This window comes from Plectropomus leopardus, chromosome 4 (assembly GCF_008729295.1).
Source record: "Plectropomus leopardus isolate mb chromosome 4, YSFRI_Pleo_2.0, whole genome shotgun sequence".
NCBI lineage: Eukaryota > Metazoa > Chordata > Actinopteri > Perciformes > Serranidae > Plectropomus > Plectropomus leopardus.
The window spans coordinates 32,721,741-32,735,390 of record NC_056466.1 but is presented as its reverse complement, the minus strand read 5'-3'; the positions used below and the strand labels follow the sequence as shown (position 1 = coordinate 32,735,390).

The following is a 13,650-nucleotide window of genomic DNA, read 5'->3' as shown; positions in this document are numbered from 1 at the left end:
AAATTGTTTAAATTGTTTAAATTTGTTTAAATGGGTTTCAATGGCACATTTTTTTGCACTTTACAGTATATATGTAAAAAACACAACGAATCAAAAAACGTTTCCACAGAGTATATTAGACTCATTGTCGGAGCTGAGTTGGAAATACCAAAATTAAGCAAAAATACACAATTTTGCCACAGCCATAAAAGCATAAAAACATATACTGATAACATTTTATAACTTGCCGCTTCCTTGTTAAACGTTAATGCTACATCGTTGAATTTTTTTTTTAAAAGGAAGGAAATCAACTGTCCATGATACCAGCGCGTACCAGCGCCGTTCACTGGCGCTGCATGATCCACAGCCGTCGGTAAGGACGTCATAGGTTATCATCCAATCACATCGCTCTAAAAGTAAAAAACTGTAGTACACTACGTTTCTCTACTGCGCAGACTCACAAACACAGGAAGACACAGGTCGCGCTTCCCCACAGAGGAATTCAAGTCTTCTTAAAAAGGTAATGAAATACCAGCCATTTGGATCTCCTGGAGTCTTTTCAATGGTCACAAGCGTAGATAACCTTTCCATCGTTCTCCGTCTGTGTGTACAATATCAGAGCTCCGTTAGGACTGCTTTCATTCGCCCCACTTCTGTTGTTATGCTAACCGGCGACAGCTAGCTAATCTGGCTAACATTACCAAGTAATAGTTAGCTTGGCACCTTCCTCTGGAGCTAACGTCAGCTTTTGTTTAATTCGCCACCTCTGGCTCTCCTTCGCCCCGGTTCCCTCCGACCGATTTCATTCAGACAATCCTCGTTCCGAAAGGTTTTGGTACACACGGACACACGAAACTGATGAAGTAAAAACCACATGTAACTAACTTAGTTATTAGATATGATGCCTACAAGATGTTTAATTCTGCCCTCATTGAAAGTCGGAGGTGGTTAATGGTTATCCGTGGCTAACATCTGTCTCGTCTTTATAATTGCAAAGATATAATCTTGTCTAATCAAAAAGTCATTGGCTACGGAATAGACTATATCAGGGGGTTGGCCATTGCTGTTAACTCTCAAGCCTCATTTTACTTCACTTCAGTTTTAGTTACTTTACAAATTAAGATTTTCGCATAGAAAATACTAGAATACTTTCTAAACTATAATGTTATGTTACAAATTAATCAACCCATTCATACAAGTACAGTTTACAGGATTAGTAGATTCATCAATTAACCAGTTGACAGAGAATTATTTGGCAACTGCTTTGATAACTATTGGGGAAAAAAATCTATATTTGGTACTTTTCATACTTAAAGTCCATTTTTCTGCTCACGTGTACTTATTTTATTAGAGTAACATAGTCAATGCTAGACTTTTACTTGTAACAGTGTTTTCACAGTGTGGTATTAGTACTTTAACCCAAGCAAAGGAACTGAATACATCCTACACCAATACAAATTGCTAAGGTTTTAGGGAAAATTGAGCCAATGTGTTTGAATGTTACCTACCTCTGAAATGAAACATTCATTGCTTTGGCAACCCCTAGTTTCTATCATTATTCTGAGGATGAATATAAATATGATAGTATCTTCTGTTTTGTTTTTCTCTCTGTGTGTGTGTGTGTGCGTGTGCTTGTTTTCTATGCATCAGCTCTTAGGAGCTCATCACCACCAGTAAAGCTGTATAAGCACCGGGTTGACGGGACCGAAGGAAGTGGCGCGTCGTACGGGGAGCTGCCTGCTGAAATCGCCATGAGTTACAAACCTATTGCTCCTGCGCCATCTGGCTCCAACCACACACCTCCAGGTAATGACACCACACAAAGCTTATCTTGGACATGCAATTACTGGCCAGTTGCATTTTCTGTGTTATAGATAGAAACCATTTCCCTCCATAGCCGTGGGATGTTGTTTTGCTCAGCACTGAAATTACGATTGTTTATCAATAGTAGTCTAGCCAATATTAGATAGCAGGAAACCATAGCAACATTACATAATCATCATCATGCTGTAATAACAGTTAAAGGATAACTTTGGTATTTACAACCTGGGCCCTATTTTCCTGTGTGTCTAAATGACTGATGTGAATGACAATTACCTTCATCAGGTATGTCAGATATACCTGATGAAGGTCTGTTAGACCAAAACATCATTTTATTAGTTCAATAAATATAACAGCAGTAAGTGGGACAGTGTGCTGGAGTTTCTCTCTTTGTTTATAAATACTACATAAGAGAGATAAAAGAGACACACAAGAAAGTAATCCCCTATTAGCCTGATGAACTGTCCCTGCTTCCTGCACATGAAAAGCTAAAGGAGAAACTGTGAAGAAGTTTTGTTTCTTCCTCATATGGAAGAAAGTAAAAGATGCTAATAATTACACAATGATTACTATGTTTATGTTTCATACCACACACCATATGCATTCCTTTAACTTTCACCGGCAAAAAAGAAATTTGGTGATGACGGTAATGAGCTTAATCCAGCGGTATTGCGGTGAAGCAGCTACAGTCACAGCTCTAGCAGTGGGACACCGTCACTGTATCTCCATTCAATTCTGCTACAGACAAATAGAATGATTGTTATTATAAGTAGCTTTTTTTTTTTATCTTTAATTAGTGAGCACTCTTCATATGTATACACACAAATAAATACAATATATTGAATTCAAAATGTTCCACAATGTTGAAATCAGGTAAATAATCATCCATGACATTGAAAATCTATTAGTTAATACTAAAATCAATTTATCTGTACTATCTCACGCTTCCACTGTTGTCTTCCTGCAACAAGTGTCGTATTGAAAAATTTCAACAAAATTCCCTTGATAAGACAATTGTAGAGCAAATCAAGCCAAAGGTAAAGTGACTCTTTATTTACAAATATGTGCGTAGAAATTTGCATAAAATAAGTTTGCCCGCAAATCATAGTCATATTCACTAAACATGCACACCAGCTGATTTTGTTTGTATCACAGAAGCATTCTAAATTTACAGGTGCATGCCCACCGTCTGCAGTCAGCAGACTGTCACACCTCCATTTTTCTGTATAAAGAAATTTATTTGCCCAAATCTTTAATGGAGAAAGCGATGAGTTTTTTTGTATGCACATATTAAGGTTTTAATGGCGCGTTTTCATTACATGATACTGGCTCTACTCTACTTGCCTTTTTTGGTTTTCCATTAGGAAAAAGTACCTTGTGCCACTTTTTTTGGTACCTGCTCTCCTGGGTTCCGAAAAAAGCCGACCGGGTACTATGAGGTACTAAAAAATGACGTGAAACACTGCAGACCACTGATTGGTCAGACAGAATTGTCACTACATCATTGCGTCATCAATGTGCGGCACGCACGTAATACCCTGAACAGTGCAAACAGCCAAGCTATTGTAGCGGCAGCAGTTTGTATCATTTTTTTTTCTTTCCCGAAATGGTAACCAGAAAGATCACGTCGTGGTTGCTCGAGCAGGTGCAAACATTCCTCACCTTGCTGGCTGACGCGCGTATCCAACGTGTGGTTGGAATTACGGGGAGGCTAAGGTGAGCTCAGATCCCCTGAAAGCCTCCCTTGAGACATTTAGGAGGAGCTCTAAAAAAATGTTCACATTTGTGTTATAGGTTATACATTTTCTGCACATAAAGGTTCCTAATAAATAATAGAAGTAATATGTTAATGCTGTATGTTTATTCACTCATTTTATTCCATTTCTGAACATCTGTCTCCACTCTTGAACTTCTGTGTCTATGCCTGCTGCAGCCATCTGTGCGTTGAGTGGTGCTGCTCTCAGATTCCTACATTTACGTAGTCACCTGATCTCCTCATCATCCGACAGAAAGCACACAGAGAGAGAGAGAGAGAGAGGAAATGTTACTGGCAGTGTTAACTGCTTACAGTGGTATTAGTAGAAATTTTTTCTCAGTAACCCTATTTTTGTGTGCGCACTTCTGCACACTTTATGCATGTGACATGTTTTAGTGGTGCATACCGTAAAATGAGGCGCCCCGGAAAGCCACTGTGTAATTCGAACCCTTTGCATATGTGTGTGAAGCTGTTGAGCCCTGAAGAATTGACGCTCTGGGGGCAAGTCACAATGGCGTTGGCGTGGCTTATGAGCGCGCATCTCCATTAAAAACAATATATATGTGCAAAAAACATGGCATGTGTCCCAGGTTTGTAGCGTAGCTGCCGGTTTCTGCCCCTAACATCATCCAGCAGGGTTAGATATTACATTTTAAGGCCTGCTTGAAGGTAAATCAGAATCATTTATATACCCTGCATGTCATCAATAGGCCACTGATTAACCAGTTGGCCACAAAGGAAAATAGGCGCAATTTCTGTAAAATAGAAACTATCATCATAAAACTTCACAGTTGAATTCTTTCATGATAGATGAGGATGAAAGGGTGTCAATTTTATAGTTACTTTATATTTCACCAATGCATGAGTAAATGAACCGTTTTAAATACTGTCTGTTAAGGCATTTTTAAATAATCAGTGTTTAAATATGTTATGCAGTTATAAGATGTGTGTTTACATCATCTCAGACAGCCAGGCTTTCATAATTTGTGTCCACGTGTGGTCTCAGGTAGTTCTAAATTTGTTCGCAGAGTTTGAACAAATTCAGGCAAGAAAATATTGATGAATCCCAGATTTCTACTTAGACGTTGCTGGTAGGTGTGGTTTAAGCGCAGAGTTGTACGTACACACGATTGGTAAATAAGACCCATTCTGAGCCTGCCTATGACAAAATAAATACTTTTAATTGTGATACAGTGACAGTGTTCAGTTGCACCATATACTTGCACTGTGGTGTGTAGCGCGACTGCTGCCCTCTCGCTCAATACAGGACCAGTTTCAGAAATTGTTGATCACATGAGTCTCTAACGCCTCCTTCAGACTGTGAGATTTGCAGTCTCATAAGTTCAGTGCAGCTCCACAGGATCTTAATAAACTTGCGTATGGCATAAAGTTGGATGTTTGCAGACTATGTGATAACATCACCTGCTGAATCACAGACTGAGACCAAAGTCCATCAACATCAGTATCCTATAGAATAAAATGTCATCAGTGATCAGTGAGAATCAGTCATCCATCTACGCCGCTGTAGTGATTGAGAGCAAAATGTAAACAAACAAATCGAGCCCTCACTATAGTGGCATTTATATGTGTTGGAGAAAGTCTGAAGAGGAGGAGGAGGAGAGTGTGGAAAAGAAGCCAACTTGGCATGCAGATTTTTCAGCGAAAACTCTTAAGTGAGTATTAGCATCTACTAGCATTTAGCAGTGTGGTGCTGACAAGTGCGTCATTTCATGCTGCATTTCTGTTGTTTGGTTAGTTGATGTAGCTCGTAACAGCAGTCGCACAGTGAGACGGTCATCCCAAATTTCTGACGCAACCAAAGATATCCCCATGTTCCTTTTTTCAGAGACAGCCCAAAATCACACAGTGTATACTAGGCTTTAGATACATACATTGGAAAATAGGGTCCAGGTTGAAAAAGAAGTTATCCTTTAAACTTAACAATGATTCAACCAACAGACTCCGCCTTAACTAAGTTTTCATGGTTTACAAGTGATAAAGCACTCAGAGTTATTGAGTGGAAAAATACTGAACTTGGCTCTAGTGTATCGGGGGCCCTTACAGTGAATTATTACTTAGACCTTGCTGAGAAAAAGTGTTTTAGAACATACGTTTCTTGTCATTATTTTTGTCTTTCAATTTCCAGCTGCTATGTGTTAAATCAGTTTTCCTCTCTCCAGGCTCCTCTGTGCCCTCTCCATCCCTGCCCTCGTCATCCAACTTTAGACCGGCTTTTAGTGACTTCGGCCCACCCTCTATGGGCTTTGTTCAGGTATGTCTGCATACTTTGACTTTTGATAAGATCAAATGCATACATTCATGCATACATACAAGTGAACCAGGAATCAAACCATAAGCGCTCTTACTGATGTGTGTTTTGAGTGCCGGTGCAGGCCGCAGGGTAGAGCTTGTACTTGATTGAAGGGCTTCGTCAGCCTCTACATAAACTCTCTAGGGCTGCAGCACTATGATACCTGCAATGTAAATGAATCTGTAATGTCAAAAAACTCCATACTTGTTTTACTTGTTTGTGCAAATGTATTCCAAGCCCGGAGCAAGCTGAGCACACTCCAGGCTGTTATTTGAAATGTGATCATTAGTACGATTTGGCTCTTAATTTGAAACTTGAATTGAATGTTGATGTTATGAGGGACTTTTGTACTTGTGTACCCAATAACAAAAGCAAAAAGAAGAGACATTCACCAGTTGAACTGAAGGACAACATTCAGATATGCAACAATATGGAGGAGAGAGTCTGCTGAGAGTTCGTCTCTCTGTATTCATGGAGTACAGTAAATATTGACAGCTCAGGAAAGCTGTAACTGCAAGGCAGCTGCAGGCATGTTATCTACATGGGAGTGTTGAGATAGCAAAGGGCATGCAAATACATTTTTATAACTTTTTTAAAAATTATTTTACATTTTTGTAGGGTTATTGAAACAGTGAAATGGAGAAATTGACTTCATTACAGCTGTGAAAGTATTTTTATGTTGAAGAGCTTAGACAGGAGCAGTTTAGGGTATATCTGGTAGACAACTGAATGTCATCAGTGTTAAAATAATTATTTTAGTCACGTTGCAATTCTGCTTTGTGTAATTTTAATTTATTATTTTAATACCATAGATACCATGTGCTTTCTTCTATTTAACATCATGCTATAAAATATTAGCTAGAGTCTACATTTTCCTTTGTTCTTTGTCTTTACTTGTGATTGGGGTTGGGCGATATGGCTTTAAAATAATATTGCAATATTTTAAGACTATACCGCGATACGTCATTTCTCAATCTGTTTAGATGTCCTTTAAACGGATGTTAACTTCTATTTTTCAAAATTATTGAATGAACTGCAGTTACAATAAAGTAGCAATTCTCATATAACAAAGTTAAATACACTACTTTTGTTTAATATAATATTTCATAAAATACGGTTCCAAGGAAGTTTGATAAAGTACTTTTAGAATGAAATTTTAAGACGTATTATAATAATTAAATAAAGTTTTTGCTGTGGACTTAAAGATTCCAGTCAACAGTTGGATGTTAACGGTAACAGACACTTAAACAGATACAGCGGCACCTTTAACCGTGAGGATTCATTCACTGTGAGCAGGCAACAAACTTACAGCTCTCCAGTTCATATAGTAATAGTGTCTGCAGATCACAGTAGTGCTCCATTGGAGCCGGTGTGGAGCTCTGCAAAAGCCCTGCTTTTTGTTTGTGTCTGTGTGAGAGAGAGAGAGAACTGAAACGCCTGTGGCTTTTTAAAATGACCTGACAATTTATACTCGATGTTTGCGCACGTGGAATGAGCCAAGATACCTCGAGTATATTACATATATCGCCCATCCCTACTTGTAATGTGAATTTCCAGCTGTGACAAGTCTTGATAGATCTTTTTTTTTCTGCTCAAACAGCCCGTCAAAGTGTCTCAAGGGTCCACCTACAGTGAGCTTCTGTCAGTCATTGAGGAGATGAGCCGTGAGATCAGGCCCACATACGCCGGGAGCAAGAGCGCTATGGAGAGGCTAAAGAGAGGTATGTTTCACCTGACATACAATATGGTAGAGTGAGAGTAAGTCTGAGGGTAGGTCTGACACAGGATTTATTTTGTGTAGAATTAGATTGTTATTGTAAAATGTTTTTACTTCACGGTTGTAAAATATGAGTTAGTCATTTTAAACCTGGTGTTGAGTTTGTTGGGAATCAGTTTTCTATTCAGATTTCTGCTGTTGGGGTTTTATGTATTTATTAGAGCGGTTGAACGGGGAATTAGACATGCCTGGGATCTATCTGATCCCAAACAACGTGAAATATTTGGTTCAATAAAAATGCTTAAAGATAACCTTTTTTTCTGCATTTTTCAACCTGTACCCTTTACCAGTGTTTTTGTGTCTAAGTGATTGAAGGGAACAGCATTTTTTTGGTGAAAGTGCTGCAGCTGACAACAGTAAAACAAGCTGCAATATAATCCCTGCTGGCAGTCATGCACCATCCATTGAAAGTGCTTGTTTTGTCAACTGACAGGCTCCAATTGTTAGTCTGAGTGACTGAAAACATTCCAGACAGGATCCCTTCAGAGAAAGACCTTTTTTTGGCTAAAATTCTTTGAAAATTATAGTATTTGAGGGAAACACTGTTAACCTTATTAATACTTTTAACAGATATATACAAATACTTGTATATATACCGCTGTGGAATATGTGGACAGCAAACAGTGAGGAAGTGAAGCCATTGTCAACACACACAACAGTTAACAGACTGTTACGTTAGAACACAGTTTCCAAGTGCAAGTGCTGTTTCATTGGCAGCTGGACTAGTTTCAGGTTCTTGAAGACATTTCGCCTCTCATTTAAGAAGCTTCTTCAGTTCTAACCAACTGGAGGGGAGTGAAGGCGTTAAAACCTGGTAGGTGTGTGCTACGGGTGTTCATGTAAGTGGGTGATAGGTAGTGTCGTAGGCCTCCTGCTCTGTTCAAAGATGGCCGTTCCAGTTTGACAAAGATGGCTTTGCCTCTTTCAAACCATCTGTCTTCTCTGGCTAGGATGTTTACATCACTGTCCTCGAAGGAATGTCCTTTCTCCTTCAGATGAAAGTGGACAGCAAAGTATTGACCTGAGGAATTGGCTCTCCTGTGATGTGCCATTCGCTTATGGAGGGGTTGTTTAGTTTCCCCTATGTAAGTGTTTGCAATCCTGCCTGCACTGCACTGCATAAACCAAATTACTCTACTCATTTCTGGCTGTTTTGTCCTTGGGGTGGACAAGCTTCTGTCTTAGTGTGTTGCTGTGTTTGAAGTGAACCTGGATGTGGTGTTTATTGGAGATCATCCTGAGTTTCTCAGGACAATGTTGTTCAGTAATTCCCTCGCTTCCTCTCTGCGTGCTCTGGATCTTTTAGAGTTTTTGATCAAAGTCCAGTTGGGGTAGCCACAGGTTTTGAGTGCTCCGCTGATGTGCTTCTGTTCCTTCACCTTTCCGTCTGTTTTTGATGGCACAGTCTCAGCTTGATGGTTTTGGGTTCTGATAACCCACAACCTGTGCTCCAGCAGGTGGTGAGTCAAACAGCAAGTACAGGTCTGTGTGAGTGGGTGTTCTGTACACTTAGATGTTAGGCCTCTATCCTCTACAGTATGCACTGCACAGTCCAAACAGGGCAGACTGTCTCCTCTGACATCTTCCCGCATGAACTTGATGTTTTTGTCAACCGCAGTGAAGATGTCAGAGGAGATAGTTTGCCCTTTTTGGCCAGAGAAGACAGACGGATTGAAAGAGGCAAAGCCATCTTTGTCAAACTGGAACGACCATCTTTGAACAGAGCAGGAGGCCTACGACACTACCTATCACCCACTTATAATGCGGTCCTGAGTTCCCTTCCCAGAAGGATCAACACCCATTCACACTTGGACTCATCTACCCCAACGACTCACAGATCCGGTTTGGGTCCGGTTCGCTTTGGGACGCACATGTGGCCTTGATGACTCCGTAGCACACACCTACACAGAGTTTAACACCTGCACTCCCTTCCAGTTGGTTAGAACTGAAGAAGCTTCAGCAGTTGCCGATGAAACAGCACTTATCGATACCAAGACCTGGATGACTCAGAATCCTCATCAACACGTTAGAACGCAGTTCACAGTTTCTGGCGCAATGAGGAGGTGATTATTGTGCTGCTCCTTTTTTGCTGCATTTTTCAAATTCTAATGGATAGTAACGCAGATATGAAGCATTAAGAGACGGGCGTGAATGAAATAGAACCTCATGCATTAGAAAGCTCGGTTACAGCAGTGGCGTTAATTTAACAGGCAGACAGACGGCTCAGCCCAATGTTCCCTCTACCTGACCTGCAGTTTTCTTGGTTAGGGGCAGCCCTTTTGTTATCTAATAATTGCTGACTTGGACACATTAGCATTTTTTTAGATGAGGTAGACTCGGAAATTGCTGCCAATCATTTCAGCAGTTTATCTTATTAATGTCAAACTGTTGATTTGAATGCCTCCCTGCTCTCTGTGTCTATCTTGTCCAGGTATAATCCATGCCCGTGCACTGGTCAGGGAGTGTCTTGCAGAGACGGAGAGAAGCGCCCGCACATAACCTTTTCAACAGCTCCCTTCACTCCTCACTCTTTCCTTGTAGAAGCCTGTCCTCATCAACCATGGTCTGTTTTACAACCTTTTTTCCCCTTCCTCTCCCACCTTTCCTTCACTGCTTTTTATAGGTGCATTTTGTCCTTCTTGTCTCCACTGCTCCCTGCATTCTACCACACCAATTTTGTTAATCACAAACTTTCTGTGGACTCCGGGGTGTATGCAAAATGCATTTTTGTATCACTTTTCAAACAAGAGTGTGGGGAATTTCAGCCAGTTTTTAAATTAAGCTGTGGTTTAAAACCGTAGTAAAATAGACAGGAATGTTAAAAGTATTATTTGTTTAATAATGGAAATTGACCAAGAAAGTTGGGTTTTTTTAGTGATGAAATGTTCCCGCTGCTAAAGTTTCTATTCTGAACATAACTCTGCAACCACTGATTTTTTTTTTAATCTTAGCATCTTGAATATACCCCATTTCTACCCACCCTTACTCTGTTTATCATATTTTGTAGTGCAAACACTCACTAGATGTTTCTCAATCCCAACAACGCTGTACATCTCAAGTCAGTTTGTTAGTATGAAAATTTTGTAAACCAGATTTTTGCAGTTCTGTATGTATATCTTAATTAAATAAAAGGAAAAAACCTTGAATGCCTGTTTTTTTTTTCTTTTTTGTGAAACACAATCGATAGGTTGTTTTTGAAATTGGAATTATTTTTATGAAACTGTGGCTGTCTGTTCTTCCCCCCTATACTTATGAACACATTGGGCCTCATGCAGCAACATTCTTAAAATTCTCATATATTTTCAATTTTCTGGTCAAGAAAATATGAGAGAAGTCAACTCCAGATTCATCTCATACTATACTATGTCTTTTTTGTGACCTACTATACAATAATTTTGTCTGATTTTTATGAGAACTTATACTGTGACTTCATCTGATGTTTTTTGACGTAGTATACTATGTCTGCATTTTCCTTTTTGCATTTTTATGACATACTGACTTGTCAAAAGAAATTGGCAAACTATACTATCAATTTTCCAAAAGAATGGACATACTATACTACACTATGTTTGACAGCATACTAAACTACAACAATCTTGTGACATTTTTGGACAATTTCATGTTTTTTAACTTCGTACATTTGATGATATACTATTTTGAAATTTGTGATAATTTTGACCACATACTATGACCTTTTTATGTCCATTTTGACATCATACTATCACTATATAAATATAAATATATATAACTATCTATATATATAAAAAGAGGTATGATGTTGATTTTTTTTAATGATACACTGTACTTTCACCTCAAAATTGTGAACTACATACTATAATGACATTTTTTAGATATGTTTGAAGACATACTTTACTATTACAATTTTTAGTCTCATACTACATTGTTTTGATGATATTTTCAATGACATGCGATACTATGTTTTTAAACATTTTTGCTGATACTCTAGTATGATGTGTCACATTTCCAAAGCATACTATACTATACATTTTTTGTGATGTTTGATGACATACTAAACTATGAGGTTTTTGTGAAATTTTTAACAATGTACTATGTGTTTTTTTTAACCTCATACAATACTACAATGTTTCTGTGATATTTGTGATACAATACGGTGATGTTTTTGTCATGTTTTGACAATATACTATACTATGATGGGATTTTAACGCCATACTGTAGTATGTCATTGTGACATTTTTGACAAAATATTATACCATGAAGTTTATTTAAAAACATGCTATACTGTGACATTTTTTGTGACAATTTTAAAGACATGCTATACTATGATGTTTTTGTCACAATTTTTGTGAATTTGAAGATTTTGGTGACATGTTTGAAAACGTACTATACCATATGATTTTTAACTGCATACCATACTGCAGTATTATTGTGACGTTTTAAACGAAATACTTGCTGAGCTATCCGTGACATTTTTTAGGTTTTTGTGATGTCTATAATGGCATAATACACTACGACCTTTTTGAACCTTGTTTGGCAACATACTATACTATGATGTTTTTAACAAAAAACACATCATATACTATGGCATTTTTGAAACATTTTTGACGGCAAACTATATATATAATGACAGTCGAACTATCTACTACTAACTACTATTGTGACGTTTGTAATGACACAGTATGCTATGATGTTTTTGTGATATTTTTAAGGACAGACAGTACTATTGTTTTTTGTGATATTTTTGACAATATAATATACTACACTGCATGACAAGCCAGATTATCGGACCCGTAAACACCCGCAAATGTCCACAAATGCCCCTCATCCTGGCAGTTAATGTCCGTTTACTGTGGATAGTTCGCCTGTGCTGGAAATTGTCAGAAACGTGCCAGGAACATATTGAAAATAGTAAAGCTTAATTTAAAAAAACAAAAGAACAAAAAAAAAAAGCAACAGAGCAGAGTCGTTCTTATTACATGAGATGCTTGAAATGTGTCTTTGCTGCTTCAGGGTCGTATGCAGTCGGTGCCGGTCTGACTGAGGGTGGCCCAATAAATAGCCTTTTGTGGTGTGTTGCAACATATTTGGGTTTCCCTGCAGTCTCCTGAAGAACAGCACATAGTTCAGAGAGCTCCTGGCTTCTAAAGGATGGTGGCCTCACAATCCGCAGCTTCCCCGTCAGCTGCGCCGTCGTCTTCATCTGATATTATGTCTATTGTGATTCCTCTCCAAATATCCATTTCTTCTTTGGCCAATACAGCTCTCCTTGCTTCCAGCAGCTGAAAACACAAGTAGTAGAATTAGTACTGCTCTGTGGTGTTAACACAACACAGATATTGTGGCTGATAGACATTTTTGATCCCATTCAGCACAGTGCATTCAGCTTTTTTCCTTAAATCTTACCATCGCATCGGGTCATAGCGCCTGTGGTTTCCTCAGTTTTGGAAAAGTCGCACAGTTTCCTATAAAATACAAAAAACAACATCAAAGTCACTTTGGTCAACAAATATATCTGAGTTTGAGCAGCGGGCATAGTCAGTGTGGCACATTACACATTTATATTCTTGAATTTTAACATTTAATTAAATCTGAGAGTCGTGCAAAGCGATTCACTTAAAGTCCTTGTCAAGTGAATTCAGAGATTTGTTTTTTTTGTTTTTTGATTGTTGAAAACATGTCACAAAGACCCTTTACTGTATAGTACTTATTTGTGGAGTTAGACAGTTGACTGTTTTTTCACCATTTTCCTGTTTCAAACGTGGGTTTCCCTGGTGAATCAATGTGCAGAAATTGATGATGTAACCACTTTCACTGCGGAGCATCTGGATGTCTGAACAGGGCATATGTGATATCAGTGGAAAGCTTAGATCCTCCACTTTATGTGACTTTTTAAAGCATGTTGGTTGGAGGTTGGAGGTTCAAAAGTCAGACGGTAGATGGAATTCTTTATAAATATGACACCACATTGCTCGTCTCTTGTCCAGCTGCTCTCCATTACTTCTGTTTTTATCAGAGGCGGATTTAGTT

At 38.6% G+C, this 13,650-nt stretch overlaps 1 protein-coding gene across 1 annotated transcript; it reads left to right on the top strand.

Annotated features, from left to right (window-relative positions):
- Positions 1-423: 423 nt before the first annotated feature.
- Positions 424-10,790, top strand: cdk2ap2 (cyclin-dependent kinase 2 associated protein 2). The gene is made up of 5 exons (XM_042485383.1): positions 424-499; positions 1,630-1,785; positions 5,737-5,828; positions 7,468-7,588; positions 10,076-10,790. The coding sequence occupies exons 2-5, from the start codon at positions 1,731-1,733 to the stop codon at positions 10,141-10,143; spliced, it is 336 nt and encodes a 111-aa protein (XP_042341317.1). The 5' UTR covers positions 424-499; positions 1,630-1,730; the 3' UTR covers positions 10,144-10,790.
- Positions 10,791-13,650: the final 2,860 nt, after the last annotated feature.